This window comes from Pongo pygmaeus, chromosome 12 (genome assembly GCF_028885625.2).
Source record: "Pongo pygmaeus isolate AG05252 chromosome 12, NHGRI_mPonPyg2-v2.0_pri, whole genome shotgun sequence".
Taxonomy (NCBI): domain Eukaryota; kingdom Metazoa; phylum Chordata; class Mammalia; order Primates; family Hominidae; genus Pongo; species Pongo pygmaeus.
The window spans coordinates 107,751,955-107,770,817 of NC_072385.2; the positions used below are offsets into that span (position 1 = coordinate 107,751,955).

At 58.7% G+C, this 18,863-nt stretch overlaps 1 protein-coding gene across 4 annotated transcripts; it reads right to left on the reverse strand.

Annotated features, from left to right (window-relative positions):
• Positions 1 to 904: 904 nt before the first annotated feature.
• On the reverse strand, positions 905 to 17,398 carry GAREM2 (GRB2 associated regulator of MAPK1 subtype 2). Of its 4 annotated transcripts, none has more exons than XM_063648875.1 (7): positions 17,147 to 17,398; positions 14,063 to 14,203; positions 7,456 to 7,586; positions 5,837 to 6,325; positions 5,282 to 5,725; positions 4,200 to 4,369; positions 905 to 3,340 (listed from the first exon to the last, which is right to left on the reverse strand). In XM_063648875.1, the coding sequence occupies exons 1-7, from the start codon at positions 17,256 to 17,258 to the stop codon at positions 2,314 to 2,316; spliced, it is 2,514 nt and encodes an 837-aa protein (XP_063504945.1). In that variant the 5' UTR covers positions 17,259 to 17,398; the 3' UTR covers positions 905 to 2,313. The 4 variants fall into 4 exon arrangements, with proteins under 4 accessions (XP_063504945.1, XP_063504946.1, XP_054329765.1 ...); XM_063648876.1 differs by having other exon boundaries at positions 905 to 2,856; positions 3,256 to 3,340; positions 5,282 to 6,325; XM_054473790.2 differs by having other exon boundaries at positions 5,282 to 6,325.
• Between the last annotated feature and the right edge of the window lie 1,465 nt (positions 17,399 to 18,863).

An 18,863-nucleotide genomic window follows, 5' to 3' on the forward strand; every position in this document is an offset into this window, starting at 1 on the left:
GATGGTTGTGGGAACGTTGGTGCTAAGCAGAGGGCTGACATCTCCCTTGATGTTCAGTGATCCTGCATATCAGGGCTGCCCCAGAAATGCCTGTGCGGTAATCAGGCAGCACGGGAGCGGCATGAGGAGTGCTGACCCCCACAGCACCTGCATTCCCCCAAAGCTTCAGCCCCTCCCCACCCCACCCCCAGGATGGAAAGTTCCTACAGAAGCAGTGCCCAGTCTGGGTAAACAGTGCTGGGGCTAACTGGGTCTGGCAGAAGGATCCACGCTGAGTGTGTGTGGAATCGTAATTCCAGTCCCATCACATTCTGCATTCTAAACTGTCAGATATTACCAGTTACTCCTGCCTCTGCTCCAGTTGTACTTCAAATATGTCCCTGGTCGTAGCTCTGTAGCTGGGACTGGCAGGCAAGGAGATCAGGTCTGGCTCTGCTTGGTCACTAGGAAGCCAGACCCTAAAACCAAGTCACCTCTGAGTTGAGGTTTTCAGATGACCAGAGTAGGGAGCTGATCCCTTGCACCAAAGCCATTAACAGGTTTCCAAATTTGGTCTGAGAGAGCCTGAAGCCGGCATTCTGCCAATGCAGGAAGCTAAGCTTGGGCCCTGGCTGGTGGCATTCAGCTTTGAGCCTGGGTCTTTCCCTTCAGTAACACCAGGTAGTTGTGAATTATGTTGAAACTAGTGGAAGCTGGGGTGGGGGTTCTTGAAGGGTAGGGAGGGGCTGGCGAGGGCCTTGCAGAAGGGAATGAAGGCTGCCACCAGCCACCTCCACAGACATGGGAATGGCCACACACACACATCATTCCTCCATCAGTCCTCTCCTGCCGGAAGGCATATATACCGTACCTATGGGTCCCCATGGCCTTGTTTTCAAAAGAAGAAAGCAGCTGGCACCCAGAATGCCACTTGTACTACTACTCTTCAGCAGTCTAGCATTTATTTCATTAGTCCTTGAGGATTCATTAAATGATCTGCAAGAAAACCAAATGTCCCCACATCACAGGTTCTGTGCTCTACTCTCTGACCACTTCTCTGAGCTGAGGCAGCCTGCTTGGAGTATGGGCACCAGCATGGCTTAGCTACTTTTAAGATAAAAAGTGGAGGAAATAAATAGACTAGGTAAGGCAGAAGAGAAGGCTGGCACCTTGGGCCCTGACACTAGTGGGCACCCTGTGGTTCTGGGTGAGATGGAAGGCACAGGGGTAGGGTGGGGTGGGGTGCGTGGTTGGACACAATGACCAGAGCTCTGGTTACCAAGCAGATCCCCATGTTTGAGATTCAAGGACACAAAGACCTGCTCTGAAGCACGTGAACAAGTGCAGGACTGAGCTCCAGGACCGCGCTCTCCCAACTGTACCCTCCTGTGCCAGTGACAGAAAACCAGGGAAAAACACCAAGTATTGTCAGAGACAAATGATGGGGGCAAGAGATTGGCGGAATTGGGGGTGGTTGACTACCACTTGCTTCTAGAATCAAGGAGAAGCTGACCTAAATCGACCTGCTCTTCCACAGAATCAGTATTCTGAGACTGAACCCCACCTGATGGATGGATGACTAGTTGCAGTAAAGTCAGAGCAGAAGCCAGGGTGCTAGAGTCATCTGGGTAGTGTCTGGCTTCCTAACTAGATAAGTGGGTCGGGTCAACTGCAGAGCTGTGCTCTTCCAAAGTCGTCACCCATGAACCAGGACCCACAGGTGGAGCCTCTGAGGTGCCATGGCTTAGGCTTGTACATGACTCACCTGTGTGCAGGGCCAGGCTCCCCCCACCAACCGCGGTGGAGCAGGGGGGAAAAGAAAGGCATCTCAGAGACACAGACATCTACATCCTCACTCTGGGGCAGCTTTAGGCCAAAAGCCCACAGAACACAAAGGAGAGTGGGCACTTGGGAAATCTGTGCTTAAATTACCGGCCATCTTCTTGTCTCTAAACAGAGCCTACAGGCTTGAGCAGTGGAAGTCGTTTGTGAAGGTATATAGCAGGGCATGAGGAGGTGTTAGGTCACCCTGAAGGCCAGCTTTTGACCCCATTGTGGGAATCATGGCAAATGCCTTACTGGGCCCAGGTACACAGTGGTGCCCCCAGCCCCTTCCCCATGTATTCTGCACACTCAAAGGCAAGATGTCCCGTGCAGGGGTCTGACCCCAGAGGACCACATTTCCACATGCATCTCCCCTGGATCCACCCAGTGGCTGCTGAGCAGCCTCAGTCTCGACATAGATCCTTCCTGCAGGCAGCACCTGCTCCTCCGGAGTGCTGTCCCTGGGGCCCCCATACCAGCATTCCAGCTGTGCAGCTCCAGCTGGGCAATTCAGATCTTGGGCCTCCAGCCTTTGATGAACTGCATGATCTTCTTGACCTGCAGCTTGGTGAGGTGGAAGTCGTCCGCCAGGATGTCCTCACTGAGCTGCACAAAGATGCTACCATCGATGCGTTCTCGGGCAAAGAAGCTCACCACATCCTCTGAGAGCCCGATGAAACGCAGACTGCGAGAGACCTCTTCCAGGGAGAGCGCAGACAGGTCAGCAGGGGGCTGCCAGGAGGCATCCCGGACTCCAAAGCCTGCGGCTCCATCCCGGGGACTGGCAGGAGGCCCTTCCAGGCGCCCTTGGGTTAGAAAAAGTCGTGTTCCTCCTGCCTCAGGTCCCTGCAGAGCAGCTGGTGACAGTGGGGTGGGGACCTGGCGCAGCACCAAACCTTCAGGCTCAAAGGCCTTGGGGGGGCCAAGTGGTGAAAGGTGGGGTCCAGGCCCAGGTGTCCCCACTGCTCTGGGCTCCTGAGAACGCAGCAGCTCAGGCTCTGGAGAACTGCCCTGCCCCAGCTCAAAGGGATCGAAGGGCTCCAGGGCTGGTTCCTGCCATTCAGAAGAAGAGGAGGAGGAGGGGGCACAGGAGGAGGGGGGAGCAGCTGAATAGGCCTGGCCTGGCGAGGCTGGGCCTGGTGAATACGCAGGGCCAGAGGTAGCCACAGGACCCGAGGTGGTTGTGGGCCCAGAAGAGGAGGCCGCTGAAGGTCCTGAGGGGTAGGCAGTCCCAGAAAAAGGGTTGAGAGCTCCAAACGGAGCAAAGCGCTTCTGGGGGTGGGAGGGCTTGAATAGAGGAGGGCAGCTGTGGTAGGTCTTAACAGGGGTGTCAGCCCCCAGAAGGGAGGCGGCTCGACCGCTCAGAGGCTCTGTGAGGGCCCGGGAGGCCTGGCTGGGCTGTGTGGTTGAGGGTAGGGGACCGGGGGCTGGGCGGCTAGAGGACTCGCCCACCTTGCAGTCTCCCCAGGTGCATGGGTAGCAATAGAGGGAGTACGTGTCCGGCGATGGGGAGCCACTGCCACTGCGGGAACCCGCCCTGTGGACAGAGACAGACACACACACATAGGACAGGTGAGGCTGAGTGAGAGGGAACCCGACAGGGTCACACATGCAATGCAGCCAAGCACCACTATGACCCGGTCCCAGCCCCAGCCCCAGCCCCAGACCCTCCAGAATGGCCCTGTTCTTCCTTCCAGCATCCCCCAGCCCAGGTCAGAAAACACAGGGGAAAAATGAAACGAAACTGAACTTAATAAAAATGTCTTCTATTTTTTTTTCTTTTGAGATGGAGTTCTCGCTCTGTTGCCCAGGCTGGAGTGCAGTGGCACAATCTTGGCTCACTGCAACCTCCACCTCCCGGGTTCAAGCGATTCTCCTGCTTCAGCCTCCCGAGTAGCTGGGATTACAGGCACGTGCCATAACACCCGGCTAATTTTTGTATTTTAGAAGACATTTTCACCATGTTAGCCAGGCTGGTCTTGAACTCCTGACCTCAAGTGATTCACCCAACTCGGCCTCCCAAAGTGCTGGGATTATAGGCATCAGCCACTGCGCCCGGCCTGAACTTAATAAAAATTTCAAAACAGCAAGGAGCTCTCTCCTCTCTATCCTGCAGCAAAGTCCCCACCTTGAGGGGACCAGGGCAATGCTCCCATCCGTTCCTCAACATTTAAGAGAGAAAGAAGCTGAAGTGGGCAGAACAGGCCACCGGGCCCCAGGCCCCAAGACACCCAGACAGCAGTGCCCCTCCCTCAGCCACTACACAGGGACCTGCACCCTCGGGAACCTCCCAGGCCTCAAGACTTCCTCTTCCTCAGCACTGTAGTCCCCCCTCCTCACCCTTCCCTGCCTCAATCTACCTTAGAACTCAGGACCAAGGGAAGGCAGGGACTCACCCATCCTGGAGGCCAGAGGAGTAGTAGGAGAGGCTGGAGCTGGGGGAATGTACCGGCTGCAGCTTGGGGAAGCGAGGGGGAACCGGGGGGCTGCTGGAGAGCCAGCCGCTGCCATTGCCACCCCGTGGAGGCACTGGAGGGGCGTTGAGCAGGCGGCACTCCTCCTTCACCTACAAGCAGAGGGCGGTGACTCCACCTCGACTCCAAACAGCTGGCACTCCTTATCTTCCCCTTCCCAAGCAGCTGCGCAAGGGAGCTGTCTGGGCCCGACACTTGCCCCACTTTGCCAATAGGCTGCCTTGCACCCCAACTGCTCATCCAGTCAGCCAGCCACCCCACCCTTCCTAGCCTTCCCAGCCTATCTCACGCACCCACACCCTGTCCCAACGCAGGCACAGCCTCTTTCCTGTTCCTTGGAAATCCATTATGGATGTTAAGAAAAAGAACACAAAGGTATATCAAAACAGGTTAAGCAGACGTGCTCCCTCCTCAAGGAAAAGGAGAGAAAGCAGAGGACAAAGGAAGGCCGAGGGGACAGAGGGAAGGAAGCGTCTGCCACCTGCATCCCTCCCTACAGGTCGTGTACCCCAAAGAGGACTCCATGGGATGCTGACGGGTGTTACGGGCAGGGAGAAAATGTTCTGATAAACAGGATTCCTTAGTGCACGACTTCTCACAGCCTTTAATCTACCAATGCTCTGTGACTCCAACATGAAGAGAAGGGAAAAAGGGCTGGGAATCATTCACAGCATTTCTAAGCTTACTTCGCCAAGGAACCTTCTTTTCACGGAACAATTTAAAGGACCCCTGTTCTATGGTACCTTCTGGGTAACAGTGTTTCGGGGCTCCTCTCAAATCCTCTGAGGCTGGGGACCTACACGCATCTCTGTCCCACAGCTCCCCCGCCACCGCCCGCCCCAGTGCCCCTTACTACAAATGATCTCTCCTGGCATGTCTCTGCCCTTTCCTTCTCCCCTTCCCCACCCCGACGAGGAAGACACCTCGTCTGCCACATACTCCGGGGAGAACCGTCTTTGGGCCCTGGCTAGACCCAGGACTCGGCCCCCAGAGCGCTCACTCACCGCCTCGGATTTGGGAGGGACTGGAGGCGGCGGCGCTTCCGGCTCCCGACGCGGCGGTCCCGCGGCCCCGAAGGAGATGAGGTCGGGCCCTGGGGGCGGCCGGATGAGGCCCTCGGGCCCCTGGTGGGCCCACAGCTCCTCGTAGGGAATCTCGGCGGGCGGCGCGGCGGGCTCGGGCGCGGCTGCCCAGTCGGGGCTCACGTACTCCTGGTCGCCCTCGCCGGCGGGAGCCGGCGCTAGCGGGCCGGAGGCGCGGGCGAGCCCGGGGGCGCGCGGCGCGGGCAGGCAGAGGCGCGTGCGGCGCGGGCTGGCGCAGTCTTCGGCGAGCTCGGCTGGCGCCTCGCGCACGGCCGTGGAGTATTCGTCGGGGTCGAAGCGCTCGCGGCAGTAGGAGGCGCTGTCGCGCACCAGGCGCTCGACGCGCGGGTCCCCGGACAGCAGGCCCTGCGGCAGCGCGAAGCGCGGCGTGTCCGTGAGCAGCAGGAAGTGCAGCGGCGCCGGGCCCTCGCGGCGCAGCGCCAGCCCCAGCACCACCGTCTTGGAGATGATACTAACCAGCTTGTAGCAGTGACCCTCCCGCACCGGGTGCAGGTCGTAGGGGTTGCGCGGCGGCCGGCTGGGCACCAGCACGTTCACCGGCAGCCGCACGCGCTCGATGATGGCGCGCACCGTGTGCTCGCCCTCCTGCATCTGCAGCTCCAGCGGGCTGCGAGTGCTGAAGCGGCCCTGGCACTGGAAGGGCAGGCTCAGGCTCTCGTTGGTGCGGTGGTTCATGCAGATAAGGCAGGGCATCTTGCCTTTGACCGGCCTGGCGCCCCCGCCGCCGCTGCTTCCCGCGGCCCCCGCGCTCGCCGGGCCGCCACCGCCCACCCCGGCCAGCGCCCCCGCCCGGCCCAACTTTCGCAGGAGGGTGGTGAAGCGCGAGCGCTCCTTGGTGGTCTTGGCGCACAGGATCTCCGCCTGGCCCATAAGAGTGAGCTCGTCGCCCGCATGCAGCGTGAAGTTGTACACCTCGCTGTCCTCGCTGAATTCGCCCGACACCACCTGGGGATCCCAGAGACAGGGCAGGGCCTTAGCCAGGTCCCAGGGAAAGCCACACGGCCAGCTCCCAGAGACTGGAAAGGGAAAACAGCCTTCCTCTTCCGCCCTCCCGGGGCTCGGACCAGATGGTAGGCCAGGAGATCCACGTTCATCCTGGAGAGACCACTAGCAGCTGTGCCACCTTAAATGAGTTGCCCCTCCACGCCTTAGCGACCATATCTGATAACTCTGACTTCGAAGAACTGCTGTAGGATTAAAAGGACTATGTGCAGTGACATATTTTTCTTTTCTTCCCCACTACTTGGATCAGCAACATATTTTAAAGTATTCAGTAAATGGCGACTTTTATCATCATTGTCTTTACCATTTGGGCGATCATAATGCCCTACCCATCCAACAAGGCTAAGTGAAGAGAAATGAACTGATGGATAAGAAAAGGGTTTGTAAACAGAACAGCACTATCTGTACACAGCAGGGACTGTTTTTAGTTGTGTTTTTTTTTTGTTTTTTTTTTTTTGAGACAGGGTCTTGCTCTGTCGCCCAGGCTGGAGGGCATTCACAGCTCAGTGCAGCCTTAAACTCCTGGCAACAGTCCTCCCACCTCAGCCTCCCAAGTAGCTAGGACTATAGATGCGCACCACTATGCCCAGCTAATTTTTTAACATTTTTTGTAGAGACAGGGTCTCTCCATGTTGCCCAGGCTGGTCTCAAACTCCTGGCCTCAATCAATCCTCCCTCCTCAGCCTCCCAGAGTGTTGGGATTACAGGCATGAGCCACTGCTCCCACCCCACAGCAGGGGTCTATTTACACTGCCTGCTCACCACAACCACCGCCTCTACAAGTGGGTGCCGGGGCAGCTAGGGACAGGTTGCCCTGAAAAGTCTGCAAGTCAGAACACGACCCTTCCAGACACCCCCTCCTGTTTCACTACCTTTCATAGGAAGTCCTTCAGCCCAGTGGGTCCTATTCCCCACCCTTCTGACATGGCTTGATTGCGCCAAAGGCCCCTAAGGGGTCCCCAGGAGCCACTCTCCTTCTTGGATCCTGAGGGCAACCTTCCAACCAGGGTCAGGGTTGCCCCTGAGGCAAGGAGTAGTGTGGGGACACCACACCTGGTGAGGGAGTGACTGACCTTGACGCTGAAGGTGATGGCTTCCATCACGAAGATGCGGTCAGGGAAGACACTGGCCACCTCCTCCACGCTGCTGAAGTACCTCACTGGCTCCCGCACATCCCGGGCCTGTTCCAGGAGCTTGAACTTCCCTGCATAGTGGGTGACAAAAGTTGCTGGAGTGGGCCCGCCTGCTGGGAGTCTAGCCTGCGTCCCAAGAGCCTTCGTGGTCACTCGCTACCATAATCTCGGCCAGCCCCTCAGAAACTCAGGAGGGCCAAAGGGCAGGTTTCCACTGGCATGGGCTGAAGGGGGCTGGTCATCTGGCTCCAACCTCAGCAAGATGAGCACAGATCCCTAGCAACTATAGCCCAGCCCTCACCCCATAGAGAGCCTGTGGGTATGCAGTGAGGCTAGCGCCTGCCTGCCCAGAGAAACTCAACTGCAAATAGCCCCAAGCATATGAACACAGAGCTGGCCTCTGATCAACTATCAGTGTGGTACCGGGATGCTGGCTCCTTGCTTAGTCCCAGCCTGACCTCTGACTTGCTGTGACAAGTTCCTTTCCCTCTCTGGGCCTCTGGGTCCTCATCTGAGGGGGTGGAGACAGATGAACGTGGGCCCTACCTGGATCTGGAATCCTGTGCATCGCCCTGGGCTGCTGATCCGCATGGAGGTGGCACTGGGCCAACCAGGGCCTGGCCCAGCCCTTGAAGGCCCTGGGAGAACCACTCTGACCCCAGCTCTGTTCCCACACCCTGCCCTGGTCCGATATCCAATCCTACTCTCCCAGAGGCTCTGACCTGAACCCAGCAAAGCCACCTCCCTGAGAGTAGGCCTTCCCAACCTGCGGTCTGGGGCTGTGTGCTTTGCCAAGCTCAGCACATGCCCCAGGAGACACAGACTTTACGGAAGTGATTGCCAGTCTGTGAAGCTGACATCCCTGTGTAAGCTCTCTCACCTCACTGGCCACACACCTGTTATATGCATACCCACATGAGCACAAAACAAGCTCTGAGCTGCCCTGGCATCTGATGGATAGCCTCTTCTCAGGCTTTATACAGTAGGAAGAAAGCCGTGAATAGGTGAGGGAACAAGTCGAGAGAAGACAAGGTGACTCTTTAGCCTCTGGGTGTTTTTTTTGAGACAGGGTCTTGCTGTCGCCCAGGCTGGAGTACAGTGGCATGATCATAGCTCACTGCAGCTTCAACCTCCTGGGCTTAAGGGATCCTCCTGCCTCAGCCTCTCAAGTACCTGGGACCACAGGCATGTGCCACCATGCCTGGCTAATTTTTTATTTTTATTAGAGATGAGGTCTCATGATGTTGCCCAGGCTGGTCTCAAACTCCTGGGCTCAAGTGATCCTCCTGCTATGGCCTCCCAGAGTGCTGGGATTACAGGTGTGAGCCACCATGCTGGGCCTTCTTTAGCTTCTGAAGCCCCCTTGGTAGTTGCTTCTGTCACAGTTCATTCATTTAAGTATTGCACAGATATTGATGGAGCACTCACTGTGTGTCAGACACTATGGTAGGCCACACAGAGGGTATAAATCTGTGTAAAATACAGTCTGCCCTTAAAGAAATCCAGATATAATGGGTGAGACGATGAGCACCCTATGGTGGCAGGATGTGATAAGTGCTACAACAGACTTGTGACAAAAGAGTTAAAAGAGGGCTGGGTAGGAGAAACCTGCCTGGCGGAATCTGAGAGGATCACTGAGCTGCACCTTAAGAATGAAAGGGAATTCACGGAATGGGCATTCCCTGTGGAAGGAACAGTGTAAACAAAGACACAGAGACACAAAATCAGACCACCTGCCCCAGATGGTGCGTGCCTGCAGGGAAGGACTTAGGGAGAGGGAGGACAGGAAGGGATGCAGACAGCAACTGGGATTTGAAAGGCTCTGAATGCCTTGCTAAAGCAGTAAAACTTTATTCTGTACAACATGAGACCCACTGGAGTGTTTCGAGCAAAGAAATACCATGATCCAGGTTCAGCTCTATTAAAATAACCGGGAGACCAGTCAGGTAAAGAAACCAGTAAGGGTTTCTGGAGAAGAGCTAGGGAATAGCAGAAACAGACCAAGAGATACTGGGAAGGGAGACCCAGCAGGCTTGGGTGACAGAATAAGGGGGAGGTGGGGAAGGAAGGGACTCAGGATGATGTACTCAGGCCACCAGCCTGGTCAGAAATGGAGATGGCAGGCCAGGCACGGTGGCTCATGCTTGTAACCCAGCACTTTGGGAGGCCAAGGTGGGCAGATCACTTGAGGTCAGCAGTTCGACACCAGCCTGGCCAACATGGTGAAACCCCATCGCTACTAAAAATACAAAAACTATCTGGGTGTGGTGGCACACACCTGTAGTCCCAGCTACTTGGGAGGCTGAGGCAGGAGAATCGCTTGAACCTGGAAGGCAGAGGTTGCAGTGAGGTGAGATCACATCACTGCTCTCCAGCCTGGGCAATGGAGCGAGACTCTGTCTCAAAAAAGAAAAGAAAAGAAAAGGAGATGGCAGAGCTGTTAACCAAAACTGGGAACCCAAAAGGAACATGTTGTGGGGCCAAGGCAGATCCTGGAGAGGCCAAGGAAGGGGCCTTCAGGTGGTGCTCCTAGGGTGGGTGCCACCAGTGTGTATGCAGAACTTGGGGACATCTGGCCAGTGAAATAGACTGCAGGTCACCAGCCCACAGGTGGCAGCCTCAGCTGTGAGGCAAGTGAGATGTCTCAGGGAAGAGGAAGAGCAGGGGGCTTGACCCTCTGGGGATGTTCATCCCAGAAAAATGCCCACACTGTGCTCCTAGCATGAACACACACACAATTGTGTATGCAGTGCTGGGGGTTCCTGGAGACTCCCAAATCCAGCGAGAGACCCAGATGAAGACACCCATGGTGCAGGGTAAGAAAAGCAGAGGGCAGGGCCTGAAGCATCATTACCGAGCAGGGAGAGAAATGAGAGCCCAGAACAAGGGGAAATGGCTAGGAGAACGCTGGCAGGGGAGCCCCCAGGCCTGCCCTCCCTGCCCTGGGACCCTCCTGGGAAGAGGCCCCTGAAGTGCCACAGCCCTAGAGGGCAACAGCAGAAAAATGTGGAGGGGGGCAGGCAAGAAGCAGGGATCCAGGACTTGGGAAGCAGGAACTGCAGGCACTGAGTAGCCCCCCTCCCCTCACCCCACCTCCTCCCCCAAGTCCACACACAACCCCCCACCCCCGCCCCTGCCCCAACCACAAGTAGCCAGGCAGGGAGCAATGCCCACTGCCCCCTGTGGGGCGACTTGGAGCCAAGTCAGGGCTGGAGCTGGGGGAGGATGTGGCAGGGAAGATCGATGTAACCATGGCATCCAGCACCATCCCCCTCCGCAGCAGCCTGAAGCCCAGCGCCGGTCATTACTGCGGGAGGAAGGAAGGGAGCCCTCCAGGGAGTGATGCTCTGGACCCTGGAAGCCTTTTCCTCCCCGCCAGCCCAGGGGCGGCTTCCTCTCCTGCCTCCCGCTATATGGGACCTGAGGTCCCCCACGGCTCTAAGGACCTGCTCTATCCTGACCTGCCCCTCCTCCTTGTCCTTGCCGTCAGAGCACATGGCTGCCTTGTTCCTCCCTTCCAGCCCCAAGCACCTGAGGGCTGTGGCAGGGGGTTACTGACCACCCTTCTCCATGCCTGCCCCACAGCACACACTCAGTAAAGAACGTGGGTAAAAGCTCAGGCTTTGGAGTGCGACAAATCTGGCTGAATCCCACCCTGCCACTAGCCAGCTGTGAGACTTTGGGCAAATTATTTAATCTCTCTGGGCTTCGGATTTCCCATCTGTAAAATGGAAACATCCTAGTTGGGCCAGAGGCGCATCTGCCAAATGCTGAGCAGGAAACAAGGCCAACACTGGGGAAGTGGCACCATGCTCAGGGAAGACGCCTGGCCCCTCCCGCAGGGCCGGGGGCGGGGGCTGGGAGGGGGGACAGTACGGGGCCAGGCCAGGTCTCCCTGACTCCCGGAGCAGAGCGCCGCAGCCTGGAGACCGAGTCACCCAGCAGTGCCCTCAGCCCCACCCCGCGCGAGTCGCCGTCCTCCTCCCTCCCCGGCCTTCCCCACGGCTCTCTCCGGGGCCCGCCGAGCGCCATTATTAATTCATTAGGAGAAATCAGCGTGGAGCCCAGCCGTGCACTCAGCGCCTCCTCGTTAACCCTCCGGCCTTCGCCCTCCTAGGGGCCTCCGGCTCCGCCTCCGCCTCCCCTCCCCCGTGCGGGCGGACCGTAGCAGCCCCGCGAAAAGATGGGGCTGGGGCCGCGCCCCCCAAGACCACCACCCCCCCCAAGACCACCACCGTACACAGGCACGCAGGGGCGCCAGACAGATGGGAGGAAGAGCTAGGAGCCCCCGGACCCACGGTTCCCTGGGAGACTGTGCCTCGGGTTCCCAGAGTTTTAATGACACAACCAAAATGAAGTCCCTAAAGTCACGTTTTTTTCAGTGAGGGATTTTCCCAACCTTTCTTTTTTTCTTTTTAATTTTTATTTATTTTAGAAACACCATCTTGCTCTGTCTCCCAGGCTGGAATGTAGGGGTACCATCATAACTCACTGTAGCCTCAACCTCCTGGACTAAAGGGATCCCCCCACCTGGCTTCAGCCTCCCAAGTAGCCAGACTACAGGCTTGCGCCACCACGCCTACCTAATTTATTTGTTGTTGGGGGGGGGGGGTTGTTTGTTTTTGTTTGTTCTCGCTGTGTTGCCCAGGCTGGCCTGGAACTCCTGGCCTCAAAGGATCCTCCTGTCTCAGCAAAGCACTAGGATTACATATAAGAGCCACTGCTCAGGCAACCTTTGCTTTTTTTATCCCAAGAAGACCTGGGACCTCCCCCTGAACCAAGCTGGGAAATTTCTGGCTTAAGCAGGCCCCCAGTGGGCTCCAAGCCCAAGATAGAACCCCAGGTCAGAAAGAAATCTGAGTGAATTTCCACATCTTTTAAGGGGTTGAGGGGTGGAGTACACAGGTACCAACTTCACAGGTTGTAAAAGACAGAAGCCTCTGTAAAGGGCTCAGTCCTGTCCTCCTGGCTCAGGGAGACCCAGGGCCAGAGGAGGCAGGGGTACCTGTGAGGAAGCAATGGGGCCTTCCCAGCTCAAAGGCTTCCCAGCCTTGGTGAGGGGGTTGTCAGGAGCAGCTGAGCACAGCAGTTAAAAACACAGAACTGGGCTGGGTTTGGTGGCTTACGCCTGTAATTCCAGCACTTTGGGAGGCCAAGGCGGCCGGATCACTTGAGGTCAGGAGTTTGAGACCAGCCTGGCCAACATGGTGAAACCGTCTCTACTAAAACTACAAAAATTAGCCAAGCGTGGTGGCAGGCACCTGTAATCCCAGCTACTTGGTAGGCTGAGGCAGGAGAATCCCTTGAACCTCGGAGGCAGTGAGCCAAGATGGTGCCTCTCCACTCCAGCCTGAGCAACAGAAAACACACACACACACAGAAGTGGGCCTGGCGCAGTGACTCACACCTATAATCCCAGCACTCTGGGAGGCTGAGGCAGAAGGCTTCTTTGAGACCAGGAGTTTGAGACCATCCTGGGCAACATAAGGAGACCATCTCTAAAAACAAAAAAATAAAATAAAAAACACGGCACTGGGCAAGCCACTGAAACTCCTGGAGCCTCAGTTTCCTGGTGAGTTAAATGGAGTTGATAAGCCTTTCTCATCAGGTTGCCATGAGGATGAAATGGCAAAAATGTTTGGCCCAGCATATGGAATGCAGCACATGCTTAACACATGGCAGTTGTGGGATCCGGGGCTCGCACAGGGAAGTCTCTGGGATGGGGCCACCAGACTCCCATCCCTCCCACACAGGGGACAGCAACCACACGCTCCTGGTGTGGTGCAGCGAACATCAGCCCTCAGTTGAGATACCTGGATCTGGCCAGGCTCTTCCTTTCCTAGCTATGTGACATGGGGCAGGTCACCTTCTCCCCTAAGCAAGCCCTCCATTTAATCATCTCTAAAATGAAGAGGCTGTACTTTCTGTTTTGGTAACAGAATCCTTTCTTCAAACAAAATCTCATTATATGTCAATATCACATATAAAACTAATAAAGGTAGTCCATTAGCATAATCTTTAAAAGTCTAAAATTTTTAATATTCACTTATAAAGTCAACCAATGGAAACAATAGGTTTAACGCAAAAATTGGGAAAAAAAGGATCAGCGCGGAGAGGTGCAGCCATGTAACCAGCTTGGGCATTCGCTGGGTTCCGCAGTGTTTGGTTGCACGGTACGGAAAAGGTCCTGGCAGGACATGTTCTCTTGGAGGGTCTGCACAAAAATGGCTAAGCGTGGCAGCTGAAGGTATACCCTGAAGGCCTCTGATTAGGGTTAAGCTCTGATTCGTAGTAATTTAAGAGTGTGGGTATTTTTATCATTAGTTTCAAATCTACTTTAAAATAAAATGTGAATCAAAAAACCTGTGAGCCACCTCTCCAGAAACCCATAGCTCCACAGAACAGAATGAAAACTGCTGGGCTCTGACTCCAACCCTAACCCTAATCACCGCCTTGCTAGTCACAGCATTCCCCCTACCCCTGGCCCCAGTCCCTCCTGCCTACACCCCCCCACAGGCTTTATGACATCTGTCCTGGCTGGACACACCTGGGTACTGCAGGGGGATGTCGATCTTGGGCCCGATGACATAGTGGCCCTCCTCCAGGGTATGAGCTGTCACCGTTGTCCACTGCCGGCAGGAGTGGATGAGCAGGATGTCTCGCTCACTGACGCCCTCGGCGTACTCCCCTGGGAAGTGGGAGGAGGACAGAGGATGAGGGGAAGGAAGACAGGACTTTAGAAGAGGCAGAAAGAACAGACAGGGTGACGTCCTCACCAAGACCACCCCCCGAGGGACAGCTCCCCACAGTCCCTGTCCAGGTCAGCAAAGCTCAAGGGACAGGCGGGCTGCCAGCTGGGGCCTGGGGCTGTGGGGCTGGCTGTGAGCCTCTCAGGGCTGTGACTCCCGATGGGGCCCCTCGTTCATCAGTGGCTGGAATGCCTGCTGTCCCTGGCTCTGAGCTGGGGCAGGGAGCTCCCCATGGATGAGCCCAGACCAGCCCCTGCCCTCCAGGAGCCCTTAGGCCCCTGGGGAGGTGGGCAGAGATGTACCAGAGACTAGGCAAGTTTGAGGCACTGACTGGAGCATGTCTGGGGACCCCGAGGGCAGCAGCAGGCTCCAGCTGGGGGTGGGGTGGTGAAGGGAGACTTTATTGAGCAGGAGAAGCTGGAGCTGTGCTTCTGCCTCCCAGTCAGGGCCTAGGCCCTGCAAGAAGGGCCCTATTGGGGCAGTGGAGAGGGCCCGGACGGGACTGTCCCTTATAAGGTCCCAGCTGTGAGAGCTCCCCCCAGAGCCATGGGTCGCTTGGGTCAGGAGAATGACAGGGCTTAGAGCAGCTGATTACTGCCTCTCCCAAGGGCAACCCTTCCTTTCCACCCACCGCCTTGTTCAGGGGACCTCGAAGGAGAGGAGGGGAGTCCCCAGAAACCCCCAACCCCATCTCAGAGAAGCAGGTCCTTGACACCCCCTCCCCACGCCCCCTCATCCTCCCAGTTACAGGGGTGATGGCTGAGGGTTGGAGGGATTGAGAGAGCAGGTTTAGAAGGCAGGAGTGGGAGGCCCAGCCCTGGGGCCTGGGGGAAGCTGCTCTGGGACAGAGGTGTTGGGAGTTGGGAGGGGTCTGGGCCTGGAGGCTCCAACCCCAGCAACGGTTTCCAGGGGAGCAGGAGGGGTGGCCCAGCTTCCAGGAGGCAGAAGGGGCTGTGTCCTTGCTGCAGCTGGTGGGGAGGGTGGGGGTGGGGAGTACCTCCTTCCTTTCTCCTTCAGGCACAACTTACAAAATTTCTGCCAATCAAATGGGAAATGATTTACTCTGATGGCTGGGGGCTCCATAAAGTGTGTACATGTGGGGTGGGCGTGTGTGTGTGTGTGTGTGTGTGTGGCAGGGTGGGGGGCGGTTTAAGATGCGCAGGAAGGGCCTGGCCCCCACTATGTGTGTGTTGGGGGTGTCGTCTGAGCTTTCCCCTGCACCGCCTCACCTTCGGGGGCCCAAGAAGCTCTCCTCCAACTCTGCTCCCTCCTCTGAGAGCTGTCCTGGGTCCCAGCCCCATCTTCAGAGCCACATGGGCACACACCAGTAACCATGGCTCATGACCACCAACAGCTGAACCACAATAGCCCACAGTGACAGATGCTTGTCACCCAAACAACACAACTCAGTCTCCGGCCAAGGGGCCCCTCCCAAATGCACAGGCGCACAGGGACCTACCCTTCAAGCCATACAATTCTGACCAGACATTCACACCCTGCTGGTGACCCAGCCACAGCCACACACCGTCACACACAACAGACAGCTGCGCCATCACACCAGTTGTTCATTCACTCACCCATTCATTCATTCATTCAATCCATAATCTTTATTGGGCAAGGATGCCGGGTCTCAAGGAGCCCACAGCCAGGTCGAAAGACAATAAACTGACTGACCATTATAATGGGGTGCACAGTAGGAGACAAGCCAGGGTTCGCACGAGGTGGCAGGGGAGCCCAAAGGAGGCCCTACGCAGACCGAGGAGCTCAGAAAAGCTGCCCAGAAAGGGGAGATGCCAAAAAGGATGTGTGGGAAGTGGCCGGAAGACCCCAGGGCAGCGACCCCCATTCACAGGCGACACAGTACCACACTCTGACCACTCGGCCGCGAGCCAGAGAACTAGACGCTGGCCTGTCCGACGGCCGGGGTGCCGATGCTCCCCCATGAGCCTGCTCCCGGGACAGCTGACGCCCACTGTGCCCACTCCTGGCCGCCACGAAGAAGGGGCTGCCGGGCCCCGCGGGGAGGAGAGGAGCCTGCGGCCGCGGGCCCCATTAGCATTCAGGGAAGCGAGTGTGCCAACGCGGGCCAAACCCCTATTCTTCTCACACACAAAACCCCCGGCCTGGCTGCCAGCCCCGGCTACCGCCCATCCCCCAACCAAGCAGCACCCCCCCTCCCCCCAAACGGTCCCCTCGCTCCATGCAGCCTCCGGGCGTACCCTCTCGGGCCCCTATGCGTGGTTCCATCAGCCGAGCGGCTGGAGGCCCCAGGTCCTATTAAGAAGTGGGACAAGATTCGGGGGAGGGCCGGGGGTTTGGGGGTCACGCCGGGCGGCAGACCCGGCTCCCTCCGGCCTCTCCCGAAGGTGGCCTGCCTGCCCCAGGACCGAGGCTGCTCCTAGGGAAGCGAAAGGAAGTGCAAGAAGGGTCCCCAGAGGGGCGGAGCAGGACTGGGGTGGCGGTAGGGGGAAGACAGAGTCCGGGTCCCAGAGATGAGGGAAGACAGAGGTGAGAGGCCAGGGACAAAGGGACCAAGGGGGCGCGGCCGGGGCGGGGGGCCCAGGGGCAGCGGGCGAAAAGGGGGCACCGACGGGGCGGGAGCAGGGGCTCGGCCCCTTTCCGGACTCCAGCTGGGCGGGAAAACTCTGTCCCAGGCCCTGTCCCCGGTGTCTGTGCCTCTGCTTGTCCGCGGGGCCCAGGAGGCGGACCTGGCGGGTGGGCCCCGCGTCTCCCGGGAGGCGCGCCAGGAACCGCTCGGGGCCCACGCCGGGGAGCTGGGAGGGTGCGGGTGCCGCACCCTCCCCACGATCCCTCTGGCCCCTGGCTGGAGAGCCCACCATTTCCCCGCGCACCCCGGTCCCCATCTCCAGCGACCCCGGTACCTGGCCCAAGGCAGGCGAGCGTGGGCAGGCGGCAGCGGCTGACGATGAGGTCGAGCGGGAAGGCGCCCATGCTCCAGCGCAGGCCGGCCAGCCCGGCCGCCAGCTTCTCCATGGCATGGGCGCCCCGGGGCCGCCGTCCCGGGGCCCCGACGGTCAGTCCCGCGCGGCCCAGGCTCTCGCGCCCGCCGCCACCTCCCGGGGCCGCCGCGGCGCTCGCCGCCTGGCAGCCCCGCCGGGCCGCTGGCGTCACGTGGCCGGCCTCCCCGCGGGGCGCCGACCCCGGCCCCGCCCCCGGGCCCCGCCCCCTCCTCCCGGACCCCCGCCCCCTCCTCCCGGACCCCCGCCCCCTGCTCTGTCCGCCCCTACCGGGACTCGCCGCCGGACCCACCCCCGGACCTCCGCCCCCAGCCCTGTCCGCCCTGCCCCGCCCCGGCCCCCTCTCCTAGGACCCCCGTCCCCGCGCCCCCTTCTGGGACCCCGGGTCCCCAGCCCCGCGCTCCGTCCGCCCGCCCCTGCCCCCGCTCCCCGGGCCCCCACGCCCCGCCTCCCCTCCCGCCAGCTTCCCCGCGCCCAGGTGACGGCGGGTGATGGAGGACCCCAGGGCGGGCGCCTGGAGGGACAACGAAGTCCCGAGCGGCATCTGCGGAGTCGGCGCGGGCTCGGCCTCCTCCTTCTGGCTGGGTGTGTCCGGGCCCCGCCGCTCCGCCTCGTGCCGGCCTCCCGGAGGCCGCGCCCACCCGCGCCCTGTCCGGCTCCGTCGCCCAAAGCTCGGGTTCTGAATTCAGCTCTTCCAGGACCTTCATCACCTCCGGCTCCGTGGAGCTGGGCGAGGCAGCCTCCTTAACCCCATTTTACTGATGAGCAAACTGAGGCGCAGACATCAGGTGGCAGCCAGGACTTCAACCCGGATTTGACTCCAACCCTACTGCCCAAGAGCACCCTACAGCGCCCCACCATAGAGCACCTTCCACGTTCTCAGCGCCCCCTTAGCCGATGGCCCTGTGTCCTGTGAACCGGCGCTCCAACGCTCCCGCAGCACGCGGTGTGGTGGACTGCGTCCATTCTGTAGATGAGGAGGCCGAGGTTCGAGGGCGTAACCGGTGCTGCGGTCCCCTCTCGGATTGTTACTAGAACCGCCCTCCTCCCCCACCGCCACCATCCCTTCTCTCTTTTCCTTCTCTTTTTTTGGGACTGGGTCTCGCTCTATCGCCCAGCCTGGAGTGTAGTGGCGCGATCTCGGCTCACTGCAACCTCCACCTCCCGGGCTCAAGCGATCCTCCCACCTCAGCCTCCGGAGTAGCTGGGATGACAGGCACCCGCCACCACGCCTGGCTAATTTTTTTGTATTTTTAGTAGAGACGGGGTTTCACCATATTGGCCAGGCTGGTCTTGAACTCCTGACCTCAAGCGATCCGCCCACCTCGGCCTCCCAAAGCGCTGGGATTACAGGCGTGAGCCACCGCGCCCAGCCTTCGTTCCCTTCTTTTAATTTGCGTTTGCTTTTCTGCTGTCCTCACCTCTTCCTTCCAAGCCCTCTGGACTCCAGCTCGGGGGCTTCCTTTGGGACCCCCTTCCCAGAAGCTTAGATGGCCTCGGCCTCGGCCTCGGCCTCGTCCTCTCTGTGTCTGCGGCGCCCTCTGCAGGTAATTGGGGGATGATGCGGGCCTGGCTGATCTCACCGAGCCAGCGGGCGTTAGTCCCTAGGCTGCTCCCTCAT

What these genes read in the sequence shown, in the direction of transcription:
- GAREM2 (XM_054473790.2), bottom strand. Translation starts at nt 17,258, where the DNA reads ATGGAGAAGCTGGCGGCCGGGCTGGCCGGCCTGCGCTGGAGCATGGGC. An exon ending in CATCCCCCTGCAGTACCCAG is followed by an intron (nt 7,587 to 14,062) that starts GTGTGTCCAGCC and finishes CCCACTATGCAG; the next exon opens with GGAAGTTCAAGCTCCTGGAA. An exon ending in TCCCTCCCAAATCCGAGGCG is followed by an intron (nt 4,370 to 5,281) that starts GTGAGTGAGCGC and finishes CTCTGCTTGTAG; the next exon opens with GTGAAGGAGGAGTGCCGCCT.